The sequence below is a fragment of the Tiliqua scincoides genome, chromosome 1 (assembly GCF_035046505.1).
Source record: "Tiliqua scincoides isolate rTilSci1 chromosome 1, rTilSci1.hap2, whole genome shotgun sequence".
In the NCBI taxonomy this organism is placed as follows: domain Eukaryota; kingdom Metazoa; phylum Chordata; class Lepidosauria; order Squamata; family Scincidae; genus Tiliqua; species Tiliqua scincoides.
Window position 1 is genome coordinate 67,534,599 of NC_089821.1, and position 19,530 is coordinate 67,554,128.

The 19,530-nt window shown below is 46.0% G+C and overlaps 2 protein-coding genes across 3 annotated transcripts; one reads left to right on the forward strand and one right to left on the reverse strand.

Annotated features, from left to right (window-relative positions):
* Window positions 1-3,983: 3,983 nt before the first annotated feature.
* Window positions 3,984-4,928, forward strand: LOC136636386 (olfactory receptor 5AR1-like). Its single transcript, XM_066611426.1, has one exon. The coding sequence runs from the start codon at window positions 3,984-3,986 to the stop codon at window positions 4,926-4,928; it is 945 nt and encodes a 314-aa protein (XP_066467523.1).
* A 10,383-nt stretch (window positions 4,929-15,311) lies between these two features.
* On the reverse strand, window positions 15,312-18,295 carry LOC136636384 (olfactory receptor 5AR1-like). Of its 2 annotated transcripts, XM_066611424.1 has the most exons (2): window positions 18,281-18,295; window positions 15,312-16,247 (listed from the first exon to the last, which is right to left on the reverse strand). In XM_066611424.1, the coding sequence occupies exon 2, from the start codon at window positions 16,188-16,190 to the stop codon at window positions 15,312-15,314; it is 879 nt and encodes a 292-aa protein (XP_066467521.1). In that variant the 5' UTR covers window positions 16,191-16,247; window positions 18,281-18,295. The 2 variants fall into 2 exon arrangements, with proteins under 2 accessions (XP_066467521.1, XP_066467520.1); XM_066611423.1 differs by lacking the exon at window positions 18,281-18,295 and having other exon boundaries at window positions 15,312-16,256.
* Window positions 18,296-19,530: the final 1,235 nt, after the last annotated feature.

A 19,530-nucleotide genomic window follows, 5' to 3' on the forward strand; every position in this document is an offset into this window, starting at 1 on the left:
ATTCAGGATGAAAATGGAACTTTGCCTCCTGAGATCAACTCAAGAGATCAGATGTGAATCTGCTCATAATTCATGCCGTATTTTTGTTCAAAGTTTTGTCTCCATCACATGATTCTATGTACAAAACTAAATTGCTCTTTTGGTTGGTTTTGATAAGAAGTTATGGTTTTTCTTTGCTTCCTATCTAGGTTTTAATTTTGGGCCAGTGTCAGAGATTTTTACACTGACCACAGCTTAGGTCCTTGCTTGCCTCTTGTAACTTTCCTTAAGGCTTCACTGTCAATAAGATATTCTTTTCCTTCTATGGAAAGAAATTTCATCTGGGGGTTGGAGGGGTAGAGAGACTGTAGGATGTTGTCATCACTCCCTGGTGGTGAATTTTCCAATAACATCTGACTGGTCAGAATGCTCGTTCAGATTCAGTTAACAATAAAATCTAATACAAGTGAGAGACGGAAACTGAGATGCAGAGAGAGAGAGAGAGAGAGAGAGAGAGAGAGAGAGAGAGAGAGAGAGAGAGAGACTAAAAAGAATTTAAGCCACCCAATATGAGTGAGCTGAGATTTGGACAGGGCACAGTTAAAAATCTTAGGCTGTCTTCAACCAACTCTTTTTTTTTTCTCTACTAGCCAGATTTAGAATTTTTGCTACAGTCATGCACAAGGTCCACTCTTCTGTCTAGCCTGCTGCTGTACGTTGACTGGGATCATCTAGGAGTTCTGGCAGACTGTTTCTAGCCTTCCCATCTATGATTCATTAAACAGGGATTTCAAGGACTGAAACTGGGACTATTTGCATACAGAGAATACTATACTATACTATCTCCACACAGGTACCCAGTTCACAAAGGCTCCCTTTCTGCCTAACAGTTGCCTGATAAAGGTGCAATGCAATCCTATTTTGTGCTGGAACAGGCAGGCCAGGAGGCTAGCACTGTATCCAGTGCAAGATAGGGCACCAAAGTGGCTCAGTGGGAAGCAAGGGGAAACTCTTCCCCTTACCCCCAGGTAAGCCACTGAAGCCCCTATGGGTCTCCTTGAACTTGCCCCACCTTGTGCGGTGGAACAAGTCAGAGGAGAGGAGAGCGACTTATAGCCACTCTGTGCTACTCAGCAATGGGGGTTGGGATCCGGCATAAGAGCCAGGTCCCAGCCCCACCTCCCAGTCCCCACCCACCCGTCCCCGGGATCTTCCTCCTCCCGACCTCTCCATGCCTTGGAACGTCTCCCACTTGCCTCCTGCCTTCCTCCTCCCTGCCCATCCCAGAGCCTTGGGTTAACTGAGCTTGGCCAATGCAAGGCTCCCCCATGAAGTCGGCATGGAGGCTGGATTCAGCCTCCCTGGGTCACTGTGCATCCTTGTGCAAGCCCAGCTGACTCCTGAGGAGGTGAAAACATGCTTTATGGCACTTTTGCAACCCTCCTGGATCGGTCCAAGGGACTTGCGCCGGCCTAAAGGCGACTCAGGATTGTGCCCTTAGAAACATAGCTTTTCTTAGTTTGCATCACAAGGAAAAGCTTTGCCTCTATGATACCATCTGTTCTCTACCCAGATGAAGTCAATGTTTGTTGTTCTAGTAACTAGAAAAAATAATGCCACAAAGAAGTGGAGAGCAAATGGAATAGGATGACTATTAACTTAGAAACACTGTATGCAAGAACATGAATCCCCTGACGGGGGAATCAAAGAGCACAGTCCATTGGGAGCCGAGCTCTCAGTGCCTGTACTTCCTACTCTGCTAGAATGACATCATTTTTCTGAGGCAGAAAACTCAGTGCCCAATAAATAGTGTCTAGGCAGTTGGGCAACTGAAGGTACTCAGCAGGTCCAGGGGATCATCTGAATACTACTGATCCTGAGGACAACATTTGGGTGTTAGTCCTCTCACCTCCAAGAGAGGCAAGCACTGAAGCAGAGAAGACTTGGAATCCTCTAAAATCCCTACCAAGAGCCTGGGTAAGTCTTACTGCATCACCAGCCTTCCAAAATTATTGAAGAATAATATGCAACACTAAATAGAAATACAGTGGTACCTCGCATAACGAATGCCCCGCGCACCGAAAAATTCGCAGAACAAAAGCGTTTTGCAATTTTTGGTGACTCACACAATGAATTTTTATGACCCGTGCTTTGCAAGACGAATTTTTTTTTTTGGTTTGTTTTGGTTTGTTTTAAGGGTGGGATCTTCATGCCCGTTTATGCTCACGTTCACCCTAAGGAAGGATGATGAGTTCTTGGGGTTTCCTCGCGCAGCAGTGGGTCAGTCAGCATCCCTCCCTCCCTCTCACACACACACTTATGCTCTCTTCACCACCCCTTACTCACTCACTCACAGGGCCAGGCTCCTGTGTGCCTGTCAGGGGTTGCACGTTCTTGCTCCCGCCCATTTTTGTGCCCCCCGCAAGCCTGGAACATCACAGCCCTCTCTCTCCCCAAGCCTGGAGCATCCCAGCCTCTCTCCCCCCAAGCCTGGAGCATTGCAGCCTTTCTCTTCCCCCCCCCCAAAGCCTGGAGCATCACAGCCTCTCTTTCCCCCCACCCCAAGCCTGGAGCATCACAACTTCTCTGCAACACAAACACTTTCCCCCCTCTCTCACAGACACAGGCTGCCCCCTTCTCTTACACACACAGATGCTCTGCCCCCCCCACACTCACACAGCAGGGGAGGGGTGCCTTCACTCACCTCATCCAGCATCTGAATGTAAGCCCCCCCCAGCAACCTGCCATTGCAGCCTCCCCGCCCCCCGCAAGCCTGATCCCATTCACCCTAATAAGGGGGGATCTTCATGCCAGTTTATGATCCCGTTCACCCTAATAAGGGGGGATCTTCATGCCAGTTTATGATCCCATTCACCCTAATAAGGGGGGATCTTCATGTCAGTTTATGATCCCATCCACCCTAGTAACGGGAGGATCTTCATGTCAGTTTATGTAAGTAAGTCCCATTGTGCTTGCTCTCAGGAAAGTGTGCACAGGATTACAGCCTTCAAACTCCCCACTCAGCATCCCCCCCATCGCTCATTCACCTTCTCACTGCCCCATTTCCTTCACGTTTCCCCCCATGATCACGGCAAAAGCAAGCAATTGAGTGTAGCTGCTCTGTCCTCCTCCCCAGCTTAGAGCACAATCCTGTGTGTGTCTCCTCAGAAGTAAGTCCCATTGTGCTTCCTTGTTTCCCTCCATGATCACAGCAAAAGCAAGCAATTGAGTGCAGCTGCTCTGTCCTCCGCCCCAGCTTAGAGCACAATCCTGTGCGTGTCTACTCAGAAGTAAGTACCATTGTGCTTGCTCCAAAGAAAGTGTGCACAGGATTACAGCCTTCAAGCTCCCCACTCAGCATCCCCCCCTTTTTGAAATCCTCAGTACAGTATGTATGCCTTTAAAGAGCGCTTAATAAACACTTTGTAAACCAAATTTGACTTTGTTCTGACTTTTCTTGCCCATAGGAACGCATTAATTAAATTTCAATGCATTCCTATGGGAAAACGCGCTTCGCAAAACGAAAAACTCGCATAACGAAAGGACTCGCGGAACGAATTAATTTCATTATGCAAGGCACCACTGTATCAAAGTAATGGACCAGAGGTAATGTTGATTTTAAATAGTTCAGCTTCCACCTTCATCAGTAACTCAGTTACTGTGTTACTAGCCAAGGTGGTGACAATCTGAAGCTTGTTAGAGGTGTGCGAATTCTCAGAATGGCTGACTCGGGAGAATTAAAAATATATATGAAGACTTAACCACGTAATCATTTGCATGTTTACGCAGAAGTAAGCCCCCACTCTGTTCAAATGTGCTGGAGCCTTCTCAGTTCTGCCCCCATTTTCTCTCTTTCTCTTTTTTCCTAACAGATATTCCAGACAGTCCAGAGAGAGAAGAAGGATCTGAAGCACCTGGTTTATAGAAAAAGACCCTGATGTTCAGTTGCAGGGATCACAGAAATCTTATCTTCCAACATCTACTAAAAGTGTCTTATTTTGAGAATGGTTGAGGGAAATAGTTCTACTGTCAATGAGTTCATCCTCTTGGGGATCTCAGATGACCCACAAATGCAAATTGTATTCTTCGTAGTGTTCCTGCTTATCTATTTGTTCAACATGGTGGGAAACCTGGGCATGATCATCCTGATCTCATTTCATCCCCAACTCCACAACCCCATGTACTTCTTCCTGTGGCACTTGTCCTTCTGCGACCTCTGCTACTCCTCTGCCATTGTCCCCAGAATGCTGTCCGACTTAGTATCTGACAGCAGAACCATCTCCTTAGTTGGCTGCACTGCCCAGCTCTATTTCTATGGAGTTTTTGTAAGTTCTGAGTTTTACATTTTGGCAGCGATGGCCTACGACCGCTATGTGGCCATCTGCAACCCACTGCTCTACTCTTCTGCCATGTCCAAATCTCTCTGCACGTGGCTGTCACTTGGATCATACATTGCCGGCGCAACTAACACCATAATACACACAACGGCCACCTTTAGCCTTCGCTTCTGCAGCTCCAACCTCATCAACCATTTCTTCTGTGATGTTCCTCCCCTCCTTGCAATCTCTTGCTCAGACACCCACATCAATGAGATTCTGCTTTTTACTTTTGGTGGTTTTTTAGAGGTGAGTTCCCTTTCAGTCATCTTTGTCTCCTATGCCTTCATCTTAGTGGCTATCCTAAGAATGCCCTCTGCCTCAGGGAAGCTCAAAGCTTTCTCCACCTGTGGGTCCCACTTCACAGGGGTCACTATATTTTATGGAACTATGCTTTTCATGTATCTACGACCCACTTCAGTTTATTCTCTGGACCAAGACAAATGGGCATCCGTGTTCTACACTGTGGTGATCCCCATGCTCAACCCTCTGATCTACAGCCTGAGGAACAAGGATGTTAAAGAAGCTTTTAGGAAGCTGATCAAGAAGCAAATAAATTCTTTCTTAACCTGAGATGCAACATTATCACTTGGTGTGAGCATGATATTGAAACTTTTTTAGTTTCTAGAACTGTTATTCAGAATATTAATATACCACTAGTTTTACTTATAGCTAGCCCTCAATTTTTTTGTTTGCAACTTCCAAATCACAGTTGATAGAAAGGAGATTGACTGAAGCTTTTGGAATTGCTCCAATGTAAGTGATCTGGAGATGATGCGTTCCGGCCAAAGACGTGAGCACTGAAAGGCACAGTAATCAATAGTAGTGTGCACAGTCCTACCATGCAGACTCGCTTCTCCATGGATATTGCAAAAGAAGCCTGAATAGCCACAGTGCATCATCCTTGTGCCCTTTCCTACTAACCCCACATGTTGTCCAAGCAAAAACATATCTATAGCTATAATTACCCAATGACTCATTTGTCATTCTCATGCCCTGGTGAATAAAGAAAGAATTCTCTGGAACGGATAAGTTTGTTGACTTCCAGTCTGACAATCTGTCCTGGTTCTAGTTAACAGCAATGGAGCTTTGAGACCAGCTTGCCAAGAGACGTTTTCTTCTCTTGTAAGCAAACTCTTTAGCAGCTAATTAGTACACTGTAAGAAGATGAAAAGTTTCAAAGGTACTACTGTCACTATGAAAACGATCAGGCATGTCAAAATGGAGGAAGCACACCCCCAGGCTTTCTTTCTAATTCAGATTATGTGCCTGGACACAATTGGTATTGGAAGGGTTAAAGAAATGGCTCATGCCAAAAAATTTGCTGTGAGATTTTATTTACTGGTACTGGGGAACTGGGACTGAAAGCACTAAGTGAAGACCTGAAGGTAAAAGGTGGCTCCTGAGGCTGTGTTATTGCTGTAACAAAGGCACTGGGTGTGGGGTGGCACACAGCTTTTTGCTAACAATCATTTCAAGACCAGAGGCAAAGTCAGTGAGCTGATACTAAAATGGCATTACTTTGTCCACAGCTTAGTGCGAGCTCTTGGCTAATGACGTCATAAGTGAAGATATTTTTAACTTACCTCCCTGTAGGCCACCTGGTTCCCAAAGGGACATGCTGGCATAAGTCTGAGGAGACTCTGGGTCTGGGCCAAGATGGGGGCAATAGGAGCCAGCATGCATGGCTGTTGCTGTGCTCCACACCACTCCTACTTCTAGTCCAGCTTGTTTCCTCCTTGATCAGCCCCTGATCCATCCTGTCACCATATTACCATTGACAGTGGAGATTCTGCAAGCCAGTATCACCTGCTCACAGCTTCCAAGGCTTTGCTTTGGTGGCAGTGGACCACAAAACTGCAGAGCACTTGCTGCACCATGGCCCAGGACTTACAATGTGCCAGCATAAGGCCTAGACAAGATTAGGTCCTTAATTTTACATATAGAGATGTGTCCCATGGGGGTGCACACAGGCGCCCCTGTGGACCCAATCTGCAGATAAATGGATCTGCGGATACAACAGGCATGTGGATGCGGGAGAATCTGCGGCTATTATATACCTGGATTTTCAGAAAGCATTTGACAAAGGCTGCTGAGGAAACTCCACAGCCAGGGAATTAGAGGGCAGGTCCTCTCCTGGATTAGGAACTGGTTGAGGATCAGGAAACAGGGAGTGGATGTCATTGGGAAATTCTCACAGTAGAGGGAGGTGAAAAGCAGTGTGCTCTAAGGATCTGTCCTGGGACTGGTGCTTTTCAACCTGTTCATAAATGACCTAGAGACAGGGTTAAGCAGCAAGGTGGCTAAATTTGCGGACGACACCGAACATTTTGAGTGGTGAAGACCAGAAGAGATTGTGAGGCGCTCCAGAAGGATCTCTCCAAGCTGGGAGAATGGGCAGCAAAATGACCGATGCATTTCAATGTCAGTCAGTGTAAAGTAATGCACATTGGGGCAAAACATCAAATCTTCACATATAGGCTAATGCAGTGTTTCTCACACTGTGGGTTGGAACCAGTGGTGGGATTCAACCGGTTCTACCCGGTTCTACAGAACCCTTTGCTAGCTTATGGGTCAGTTCTGCGAAACGTTAGCTATGAGCGCGGCCAGCCAATCGCAGCAGCGCTACTCGCAGGACTGGGAGGGGGGCGCTGGGTGGGAAGTAGAGCGGCTGGGCGCCTGCAGAGTGGCCGGAGCAAGCTGAGCACAAGCAGGAGGAGGAGAAGGTGAGCCCAAGTCTCCAGCACGCCTTGCCCGGGGCTGCCCCCCCTTCCCTGTGTCTCTCTCCTTTGCCATTTCTTAGCAGGGACATGTGATGAGTGGGGAGGCAGGTGAGGCAGAGCCTGGCCACCGGAGTTCCTCAAAAAGCACCACAAACACTGTGTAAGGTGCTTAAGCACACACACAGCAGCGCTTTTCAAAGGACTCTGGTGGGGAGACTCTGCCCACCCACAGCAGGCTCCTGTTTCAGAGCCCCCCCCCCCCTCCGTAGAGCCCTCAGGCCCCTCCAAACCCGGCTGGAGTTTCCCACTGGAAGCGCTTGCTATGCCCCAGTGCTCCCACTTATGAAACGAGAGGGAGGCGCCTCCCCTTTCCATGCCTTTTCTCAGCCTGGCTGGGGAGGGGAGTGAGCTGTGTCGTGGACTCAGGTGAGGGGTGCCCCCCCTGCTGGCAGGACCTCCTCCGTGCTTTGGAAGGGCCACCTTTCTAGCCCCCCCTTCAGTCAGCAGCTCCCCCCCCCACAACAAGGTGGCCTCAGGGGGCACTCACTTTCGCCTTGGGTCGTGCACTCATCTTGCCTCAGGCTGCAATGCTATCCACTCTTTCCTGGGAGTAAGCCCCATTGGCTATAATGGGACTTACTCCTGAGTAGACATGCATAGGATTGTGCTCAAAGGCTGCACTCCTAGCCACACTTTCCTGGGAGTAAGCCCCTTTGGCTATAATGAGACTCTATAATGAATAGACATGCATAGGCTTGGGCTCTCATGCTGCAGTAAGCTTCATTGACTATAATGGGACTTACTTCTGAGTAGACGGGCATAGGGATTGTGTCCTTACTTCCCACAAGCACAGAACTGCACCATGGGGTTGGTTTTTATCCTTGGGGTTTGGGAATGCAGTTTTGTGCCTGGGATCTTTTCATTGCTGTACAACGTGTTTTTACACAATGATTGTATAATAGACACATAGAGGCGATGCTCCCACAGCTGAAATTCCTCAGGTTAAAAAAAGGCAGGAATGTGGCAAAAAAACATTACTTCATTAAGGGCACAATCCTATGCAGGTCTTCTCAGAAGTAAGTCCTATTGTGTTCAATGGGTCTTACTCCCAGGAAAGTGTGGATAGGATTGTAGCCTTTGAGTAGAATCCGATGCATATCTACTCAGAAGTAAATCTCTTTATAGCCAATGGGGCTTATTCCAGGAAAGTGGAAGTAGGATTGCAGCCTTAGGGCACAATCCTATGCATGTCTACTGAGAAGTAAATCCTATTGTGCTCAGTGAGGCTTTCTTCTAGCACCTGTGCAGTCACAATGCAGCCCTGAGGTAAGGGAACAAATGTTCCCTGCCCCCCACTACAGGATACAGTGCATGCCATATTGGTACAGCTGCACTGGCACTGGAAAATTGAATAGGATTTGGTCCTAAGTCCTTTTAACTGTAACTTTCCAGCAACAAGTCCTGGAGGTCTCCTTGTGACAAGGGAATGTTTGTTCCCTTACCTCGGGACTGCAGTGTGGCTGCATTGGCTCTGGAAAGTTGGATAGCCCTTAGGCTGCAATCCTACTCACACCTGGGAAGCAAGCCCAATTGACTATATAATGCAATTTACTCCTGGGTAGGCTTGCATAGGATTGGGCTGCTATTCCCAGGTAAGTGTGCTGAGGATGGTACAGTTAGCATTGCTGCTTCTCTAGCAGAAAGAGGTTAGAGGTTTTAGGTTATTCTCCCTCCCCCCCATGCAAGTGAAATGGCAGGCTTGTTACATGTGCTGTTAATTTTCATTTTTAGGCTGGGTTGTGGGTGCTTGGGCACCTACACAGCTGCAACACTTTCGAAGGACTGTGGTGGGGAGGTTCTGCCTCACCTGCCTCCCCACCCACTGCAGGCCCCTGCTTTGCACTCCCTGGTCAGTAGCAGCCCTCAAATTTGTGGGAGACTCACCACTAGAGTAGACCAAAGTGATAGGTATCTGCTGTTGCCTGTCGGAAACCAACCTAGAAGAACAGTCCCCTCATAGTACTTTTTTGCTCATTAGTGAAACTGTCCTTCAAGGCTGCCATTCTCTCTCAAACCCTGGAAGTCAACAACTCCCCTTGAACTTGTTGGGCTTCTGAGTAGATGTGCATTGGATTGCAGAGTTGGAAGTTGGAGGGGGAAGCTTTAGAGTTCACTGGAATTCTTTTTGGGACTGGGTGGTAAAAGTATTAGAGCAGCATTTCTCAACCAGTAGTACTCATACCACTAGTAGTACTTGAGGTGGTGCCCAGTGGTACTCATGGCAGGACCCCCCCCCCCCAGACCTCCACTGCCTGGAAGTGAGACCAGCAATACAATGCAACAAACAGTGGTAGGAGGCTCAGTTCTGCTTTTCTTGCACTCAAAAAAGACCTCCCATCTACCCTGGGAGCTCAATCCTATGCATGTCTAGTCAGAAGTAAGTTCCATTATAGTCAATGGGACTTACTACCAGGAAAAAGTGGATAGGATTGTAGCCTGAGCCTCTTACCGTTGTTTGTTGCATCATGTCTGGCCTCTTAGTATGGAAATAACTGGTGATAAAGTCATTCCAGTTACTTCCAGTTGTACTTCCCAGAGGTGGGCCATGCAAAATGGTACAGCAAGCGAGAGGCAGATGCTGAGGAATGCTGTAATAGAACAAAAAAGAAGGGGAGATGTAAAGATGTTACTATGCTGTTGTGCTTTTGGTTGATGATGAGGTGTCAGACTATGTGCTCAGTGCTCTTTTGCTAACCAGATGTTCACCACTAAAAGTGAACCAGATCCTTGAGAGGATTGACTGCTCTGGTAAAAATCACCAAGTTCCCACTAAGAAGGAAGGTGGCCCAGCTCAAAGCCCAGTGCAGCAAATTGTTTTGTGCAGATGTGAAGGTGCTATGCTGCTGTGGTGTCTCCAGAGGTTGGTAACCTGGAGCCCTGGCAGTTCCCACCTCCTCTTCTTGGTGCCTTCCTGATTTCATTATACAACTACCTTGAGAATTCAAGAAAAAATGTCCATTTGAAGTGTGCATTTCAGCTGCATGTTTATCCTCCTTGGAAACTAGTGGCCAGAGGCCTGTAAGTATGACTATAGAGGACAGAATTGCAGCCTTGCAATTTGGATTTAGACATTGGGTGCGTGTTAAAGTTACAGTGCAATCCTATGACTGTCTACTCAGAAGTAAGTCCCATTATGTTCAATGGGACTTACTCCCAGGAAAGTGTGTACTATACAGTATAGGAGTGCAGCTATAGTCTTTCAACTTCCTTTGCAGCAGACAATTGAAGCTGAGTTGCTCATTGCTCATTAGGACATAGAACCTGTTGCTAATTTATTTGAATCCCACCACTGGTTGGAACACACTAAGTGGGTCACGAGCCAATTTCAGGTGGGTCCCTATTCATTTCAATATTTTATTTTTAATATATCAGACTTGATGCTACCAAGGTATGTAACTGCATTTGTGAAAATGTTACAGACTTGTACTATGCTACTATGTATATATTTTTTAACAATGTTAGTAAATGGGACTTATTCCTGAGTAAGTGTGGGTAGGATTACAGCCTAGGATTGTTAAAAATATTCCTGCTTGATGATGTCACTTCTGGTCATGACATCACTTCCAGTGGGTCCTGACAAATTTTCATTCTCAAAAGTGGGTCCCGGTGCTAAATGTGTGAGAACCTTTGAGCTGTCTGTGACGGATCAGGAAAGGGATTTTGGGGTGCTGATGGACAGGTCGAGGAAAGTGTTGACCCAATGTGTGGTGGTGGCAAAGAGGGCTAATTCTATGCTTGGGATCATTAGAAAAGGTATTGAGAATAAAATGGCTAATATTATAATGCTGTTGTTCAAATCGATGGTAAGGCCACACCTGGAGTATTGTGTCCAGTTCTGGTCGCTGCATCTCAAAAAAGACATAGTGGAAATGGAAAAGGTGCAAAAAGAGCAACTAAAATGATTACTGGGCTGGGGCACCTCCTTTATTAGGAAAGGCTACAGTGTTTGGGCCTCTTCAGCCTAGAAAAGAGACCCCTCAGGGGGTACATGATTGAGACATACAAAATTATGGAGGGGATAGATAGAGTGGATAGAGAGATGTTCTTTTCCCTCTAACATAACACCAGAACCATGGGACATCTGCTAAAATTGAGTGCTGGGAGAGTTAAGACAAACAAAATATTTATTTACCAAGTGTGTAATGAGTCTGTGGAACTTCTTGCCACAGGATGTGGTCATGGCATCTGGCCTAGATGCCTTTAAAAGGGGATTGGACAAATTTCTGGAGGAAAAGTCCATCACGGGGTTATGAGCCATGATATGTATGTGCAACCTCCTGATTGCAGAAGTGGGTTACCTCAGAATGCCAGATGCAAGGGATGGCACTGGGATACGGGTGTCTTGTGTAGTCCCTGGGGCATTTGGTGCACCGCTGTGAGATACAGGAAGTTGGACTAGATGGGCCTATGGTCTGATCCAGCAGGGCTGTTCTTATATTCTTACAAGAAGTGTTTTCAATAGCTGAGATTGACACTATGGAAGTTGTTGAAGAATCCAATAACTCAAGGAACTTGGAGGATCAGTCTGCACCTCTGGATTTTCCTCTACCTACAGAGTTGACTGCTAAAAGGGTATCAACCTCCTCTTCAGGTTTGAATCAACAACCCCTTGAAACTCCAAATGACCAACTGGTTACAAGGGATCATATGGAGTCACTTTCTACAAGGTACCCAGAGAGGGTTATTAACTCATCCACCAAGCTACAGGATGAGATGCCTGACATAGACACAGAATGTGCCAGGAAACACTCTTCAAGGAATTCTGTGCTCAGCTCTGAGGATATTAAAAGTACCGGTGACGTTCCTCAGCACCCGTCTAACAACCCTCCTCAAACTATGATGTCACCTTGGAAAGGCTTTCCAACTGTGACACAAGCCTCCAGTCTTTAGATTTACTGCTGCAGTTGGACATCAATGAGGATGAACTGACCAGGGAGGCCCTGGAGGCATTTAGAGTTCTTCCCCGACAGGAGCAGCTGCGGATGGTCAAGAAGGTGGAGATGGTCTGGCAAGAATTAACGGACATTGTGCTGACCCCGTTCTTCTGCACCACCCAAGAGCTTACCTCCTTCACAAGACTGTCCAACATCTTTCTCAGATGTGCCCCCCCCCCCCAGAGGTGGTCTCTCCTGGCTGAGATCCACCAAGAGCCCCCAGCTGGGAGAGGTTTGTCCTCCCCTTTTTATGGGTGCTCTGCCTCCTCAGGGTCATCATATGTCAATGTGGCTCAGATCCCTGAGCCTATTAAATTGCCTTATAATCCTATGGATTTACTATCTAAGATGTCCACTGTCAGTGGCCCTTGCCAGCTGGATGTGGTGTTGGAAGAAGCAGCAGCAGACACATTCAAATCACCTCCACCAACTAAACAACAGTCAACACCTGCTGATCTAGAGGAAGCTACAGTACAATCACCTCAGCTTTCATCAAAGGATATTCAGTTTAGTCAGCTGCTGCAGATATCTTCTACACTTGACCATACTCAATCCCTTTTAGTAACTGGAACAGCCCCAGAAGGAGCTAATCTGCCGAACAACTTGGAAGCCAAATCAAGACTGGCTGAGGACTCTATCCCTGAGTCTGGGACACAGCAACTTGTTATAAATAACCAAAGGGGTCTAGACACTCAAATCCCCTCAACTTCAATTCCATCAGATTGACCCTTACCCAACTGCTCCCAGAGCATCCCACGAGGCCAGCTGAAAATCCTATCCTGGAATATCACTGGCTGGTTTGCAAAGACACGGGGAAAAGAGCTAGACACTGTCTTAAGAGACCAAGATGTTCTTTTACTGCAGGAAACTTGGACAATTAGACCTATCGCGTCTGAAGGGTTTTCTTCTATATCTTTGCCTGCACAGAAGAATGCAGTAAAAGGCCACCCAGTTGGAGGCCTTGCTATATTAGTGAAACCTGTTTTCAGGTATAAGTTGTTGTTTATGGCTGATAGTTGTTGCAAAATACAAGTGATCAAGCTGAAGTTAATGCCACAAAGTGGCATAATGATAATCAATGTATACATGCCTCCTTTAAAAGATAAATCTGCAACAGAAAAGCAATGGGTATATCTTAGTGGTATAATCAATGACCTGACTGGTAAATTCCCATCTTATAAATCACTAATCGCAGAAGATCTCAACTCCAGGGTGGGGCAAAATTCTGACATCTTTTATCAACTTTGGGATTTACCTACGGATATGATGTTGCCTGAGCCCTGCTTATTTGAAAGGCAATAGAAAGACAGAACAATCAATGCTGCAGGGCTGTTTCTAGCCAAATTCTGTGTTACCTATGGCCTTATTTGGCTGAACGGCCTAAATGTATTGGGCCATAATGGAGAATTCATTCACATCTCATCTAGAGGTGTAAGTGTCATTGATTACATTTTGGTCCCCCCTCAACTCCTTCCACAGATAGCTAACTTTTGTGTTGGATACCCTCATTCTAGTGACCACCTACCTCTGATGTGTGATTTAGCTTATTTTCCAAATTGTTATCATAACACTAATATCCAGGAGGAAGCTGGTTACTCAAGCATAACAAAAAGAATTAAATGGGACCCAGATTCTAAGGATTCATTTTGTGCATTGATACAAACAAAGGAAATCCCTCAGTTGTCTACTTTGGACCAACCAGGGATTATCTTCTTTTTTGAGGACCTAATATCCACTCTCTTGAATATATTAGTTCAGATCCCTTCACCCCAAAAGAGCTGAGGGTTGGAGAGATGATTCTACCAAGATTGATCAGATCTGCTTATATCTGAAAACTGCTGTTCGCAGCACTTCAGAGATACTCATCTCTGAAAAAATTCAGAGATACTCATAGTAGACCACTGTTACACCAATATTTCAAGCTGACCGCCCGCCTGAAGGATGCTGTTAGAGTTTCAATCCATCACATTGTAGAAGCAAGATGGTCACTCTTAATTAACGCTGATAGATCTAAAAAAGTCAAGAGTTTTTGGCAAATAATATCAGGCTGTTTTCATAAAGAGCCAATCGGTATTACCATAATTTCAGCTAATCTGTGGGAAACACATTTTAAATCAATTTTTTTTAATGAATCTAAATCTATCTCTGTTGTTAAGGCACATATCCTGCCAGACCTCCCAGAATGGCCCACAGTCTCAGTGGATGAGGTAATTTCAATTATTAACCAGCTGAAACAGGATAAAGAAGCTGGTCCAGACACAATTCCATCAGATATCTATAAAGCAGCACCGGATTGGTGGGCCCCAATCATTGCAGAATTATTTACAAGAATTAATAAATTTGGAGTAATTCTAGAATCCTGGACTAGATCAAATTTGGTCCCTATTTTCAAAAAAGGAAATAAGAACCTTCCTTCCAGTTACAGGCAGATAAGCCTTCTGGATGGATCAGACAATTGGGCAATTCACATAAAACACAATGTAGGCTTTCTTTCCAATTCAGGCTACACAGGCCAACACACATTTTGCTTCCTTAAACGTTACACCAATTCCTGAGTATATTTGGGGGGCTGATTCCAAAAATGGCATCCGTTTTTCCCTATCATGTCTAGTTTTGGAGACATTGCATAGCTTCTTTAGTGAATGGTTCAAGCAGCTTCCTCATGAAGAAACCTACACCATGGCTTCCTCATGAGGTCTGGTGATCTTGATTCTGCATGTGGAAAACTATAAGGGGTGCTCCTATGCATAAGCAGCACAGCAACCTCATATACATTAACAGATATGTTTTTTGCATGGGCAACATGTCGGGTAAGTAGGAAAGGGCACAAGGATAATGCACAACTTCAGTTTCTCTTTTGTAATATCCATGGAGAAGTGAGTCTGCATGGTAGAACTGTGGACAATACTACTGAATGCTGTGCCCTTCTGTGCCCATATGTCTTTGAACTGAGCCCATTGTCTCCAAATAACCTACACTGGAGCAATTCCAGAAGCTTCAGTTAACCTCCTTTCTATCAAATGTGATTTGGAAATACTTGTAAACTACTTAAGCTTGTTCAATGATAAGCAACACATGTGGAGGTGAAACTCTGTTCTTCCTGATCTTTTAACTCATCAAAAAAATTAAGGGCTAGCTATAAGTAAAAATAGTGGTATATTAATATTCTGAATAACAGTTCTAGAATCTAAAAAAGTTTAAATATGATCACGCAACATGACAAGTGATAATGATGCATGTCAGGTTAAGAAAGAATTTAGCTTCTTCTTGATCAGCTTCCTAAAAGCTTCTTTAACATCCTTGTTCCTCAGGCTGTAGATCAGAGGGTTGAGCATGGGGATCACCACAGTGTAGAACACGGATGCCCATTTGTCTTGGTCCAGGGAATAGACTGAAGTGGGCCGTAGATACATGAAAATCACAGTGCCATAAAATAAGGTGACCCCAGTAAAGTGAGACCCACAGGTGGAAAAAGCTTTGAGCTTCCCTGAGGCAGAGGGCATTCTTAGAAAAGCCACTAAAATGAAGGCATAGGAGACAAGGATGACTGAAAGTGAGCTCATCTCTACAAAGCCAGCAAATGCAAAAAGCAGAATCTCATTGATGTGGGTGTCTGAGCAAGAGATTGCAAGGAGGGGAGGAGCATCACAGAAGAAATGGTTGATGAGGTTGGAGCTGCAGAAGTGAAGGCTAAAGGTGGCCGTTGTGTGTATTATGGCGTTAGTTGTGCCGGCAATGTAGGAACCAAATGACAACCACATACAGAGAGGTTTGGTCATGGCAGAGGAGTAGAGCAGTGGGTTGCAGATGGCCACATAGCGGTCGTAGGCCATCGCTGCCAAAATGTAGCACTCAGCAACTACAAAGGCTGCAAAGAAGTAGAACTGGGCAGTGCAGCCAGAGAAGGAAATGATTCTGCTGTCAGATACTAAGTCGGACAGCATTCTGGGGGCAATGGCAGAGGAGTAGCAGAGGTCACAGAAGGACAAGTGCCACAGGAAGAAGTACATGGGGTTGTGAAGTTGGGTATCAAATGAGATCAGGATGATCATGCCCAGGTTTCCCACCATGTTGACCAAATAGATGAGCAGGAACGCTACAAAGAATATGATTTGCATTTGTGGGTCATCTGAGATACCCAAGAGGATGAACTCATTGACAGTAGAACTATTTCCCTCAACCATTCTCAGAATAAGACACTTTTAGTAGATGTTGGAATATAAGATCTCTGTGATCCCTGCAACTGAATGTCAGGGTCTTTTTCTATAAACCAGGTGCTTCAGATCCCTCTTCTCTCTCTGGTCTGGAATATCTGTTAGGAAAAAAGAGAAAGAGAAAAAATGGGGGCAGAAATGAGAAGTCTCCACAACATTTGAACAGAGTGGGGGCTTACTTCTGCGTAAACATGCAAATGATTATGTGGTTAAGTCTTCATATATATTTTTAATTCTCCCAAATCAGCCATTCTGAGAATTCCCACACCTCTAACAAGCTTCAGATTGTCACCACCTTGGCTGGTGACACAGTAACTGAGTTACTGATGAAGGTGGAAGCTGAACTATTTAAAATCAACATTACCTCTAGTCAATTACTTTGATATTTATATTTAGTGTTGCATATTATTCTTCAATAATTTTGGAAGGCTGGTGATGCAATAAGACTTACCCAGGCTCTTGGTAGGGATTTTAGAGGATTCCAAGTCACTAAGGTCTCTGCTTCATTTGCTTGGCTTCTTAAAGTCTCTTGGAGGTGAGAGGACTAAAACCCAAATGTTGAACTCAGGATCAGTAGTATTCTGATGAACCCCCTGACCTTGTGAGAGCACCTTCAGTTGCCCAACTGCCTAGACACTATTTATTAGGCACTGGGTCTTCTGCTTTAGAAAAAATGATGTCATTATAGCAGAGTAGGAAGTACTGAGAGCTCATCACCCAATGGACTGTGTTCATTTATTCCCCCGTCAGGGGATTCATGTTCTTGCATACAGTTTTTCTAAGTGAATAGTCATCCTATTCCATTTGCTCTCCAGTTCTTTGTGGCATTATTTTTTTCTAGTTTCAAGAACAACAAACATTGACCTCATCTGCGTAGGGAATAGATGGTATCATAGAAATCAACAAGGCAAAGTTTTTTCCTTGGGCCATGTACCTGGAAAAGCCATGCTTCTAACTTTATCAGGCAACTGTTAGGCAGAAAGGGAGCCTTTGTGAACTGGGTGCCTGTATGTTGAGAGTATAGTGTAGTATTCTTTGTATGCAAATGGTCCCAGGTTCAGTGCTTGAAATCCCTGTTTAATGAATCCTAGACAGGAGGGCTGGAAATAGTGTTTGCCAGAGCTCCCAGGAGAGATTTTCCTAGTCAATGTACAGCAGTGGGCTAGACAGAAGAGAGGACAAACTATCATGGAACCCTGTGGTTGACTCTTGCAAAATTTCTAAATCTGCTTGAAGAGAAAGACAAACACTTGGTTGAAGGCAGCCTAAGAGTCTTATGACCTGCTCACTCAGCTCACTCGTATTGGGTGCAATCCTATCCTGCCCTGGAACAGGCAAACCAAGAGCCTTGTGCTGTATCCAGCGCAGGATAGGAGCCCAAAGTGGCTCAGCCAGAGTTAAGGGGAAAATTTTCCCCTTACCTCTGGGTAAGGTACCCTGACCCCTATGGATCTCCTTGGACTTGAGCCACTTCCGGAGGTGGCACAAGTTTGAGAAGAGCAGAGCGGCTTGAAGCAGCTCCAAGCTCCCAGGGGTTGGGATCTGGCATAACTGCCAGATCCCAGCTCCGCCTCCCACTCCTCACCCACCCGCCCCCAGGGCCGCCCACCACCTGCCCTCCCCCTGCCCAGGAACAACCCCCTCCCACCTCCTTCCTGCCCACACCAGAGTCTTGCTTCGGCCAAGTTTGGCCGATGCAAGACATGGTGCCTCCGTCGGTGCGGAGGTTTATGTCAGCCTCCACATGCCAGCATGCCTCCGTGTGCCAGTCTTGCTGACTCATGAGGAGGTGTAAATGTGCCTTATGGCACGTTTGCAATTCTCCTAGGGTTCATTTCAGATTTGCGCTGCATGTCTCTCTCTCTGGATCAGTTCCCCTATCCCACATGTAACAGATTTAATTGTTTGGCTGAATCACAAGAAGTTCCATCTGATCCAGCCCTCTGACCAGCCAAATGTTTCTGGGAAGTTCACCATCAGGGAGTGATGATGACATCCTGCAGTCCCTCCCCAGATGGAATTTTGTTCCATAAAAGTAAAGGAATATCTTACTGCCAGTGAACCCTTAGCAAAGTTGCAAGAAGCAAGCAAGGATCTAAGGTGTGAGACACGTGGTTAGTGTAAAAATCTCTGACACTGGCCCAGAATTAAAACCTAGATAGGAAGCAAAGTAAAAACCATAACTTCTCCTTAACAAACCAATGAAAAGAGCAATTTGATTTTGTACATAGAATCATGTGATGTAGACAGAACATTGAACAAAAATACAGCATGAATTATGAGCAGATTCACATCTGATCTCTTGAGTTGATCTCAGGAGGCAAAGTTCCATTTTCATCCTGAATCCATGCAAGTACACAATGATTAAGGGCCCAATCCTACTTTCCAGCACTGATGCAGCCATGCCAATGGGGTATGAGCTGCATCCTGTGGGGGTGGTGGGCAGACACGGAGGCCTCCTCAAGGTAACAAAGTATTTGTTCCCTTAACTTGGGACTGCATTGCAGCTACATCAGCACTGGCAAGCTGAATAGAATTGGACTCCAAAACTCTTAACAGTCCAACACCATTTAGAATTGGGCTGTTATGTAGATGCATTTATGACAATGGAACATAATTTGGCTGTTGCAAAATGTCTGCCAATAGATTGCACAGTGCCTGGAACAGAAATGGAGGGATACTTGACTTAGGTCACAATCCTGCCCTTCACTTGGGCCGATGCAAGTCCCTTGTGCCAGCCCAGGCGGGTCGCAAATGTGCTGTACAGCATGTTTGCACCTCCTCAGGAGTAAGCTGGCACACAAAGATGCGCTGGCACATGGAGGCTGAATCCAGCCTCCATGGCTGTTTCTGTGGCGTTGGCCTAGCTGGGCCGACGCAAGGCTCTGGGCTAGGCAGGGAGGAGGTGGGGAGAAGGTGGGGTGGGAAGTGTTCCTGGACGGGGGAGGGTGGGCAATGGGCAGCCCCAGGGGCAGGTGGGTGGGGAGCAGGAGACAGGGTTAGAATCCAGCACAACCTCAGGCAGTGGCACAACTCTGAGGAGACCTATAGGGGCCAGCGTGCCTTACCCAGAAGTAAGGGGAAATGTTTCTCCTTGCTTCTGGCTGAGCCGCTTTGGGCCCCTATCCTGCGCTGGATACAGCACAAGCCTCTTGGTTTGCCTGTTCCAGGCAGGGTAGGATTGCGCCCTCAGTCTGATATTCTGTCATAGTTCCCTGGCTAATTCAAAGGTTTAAAATCCTTT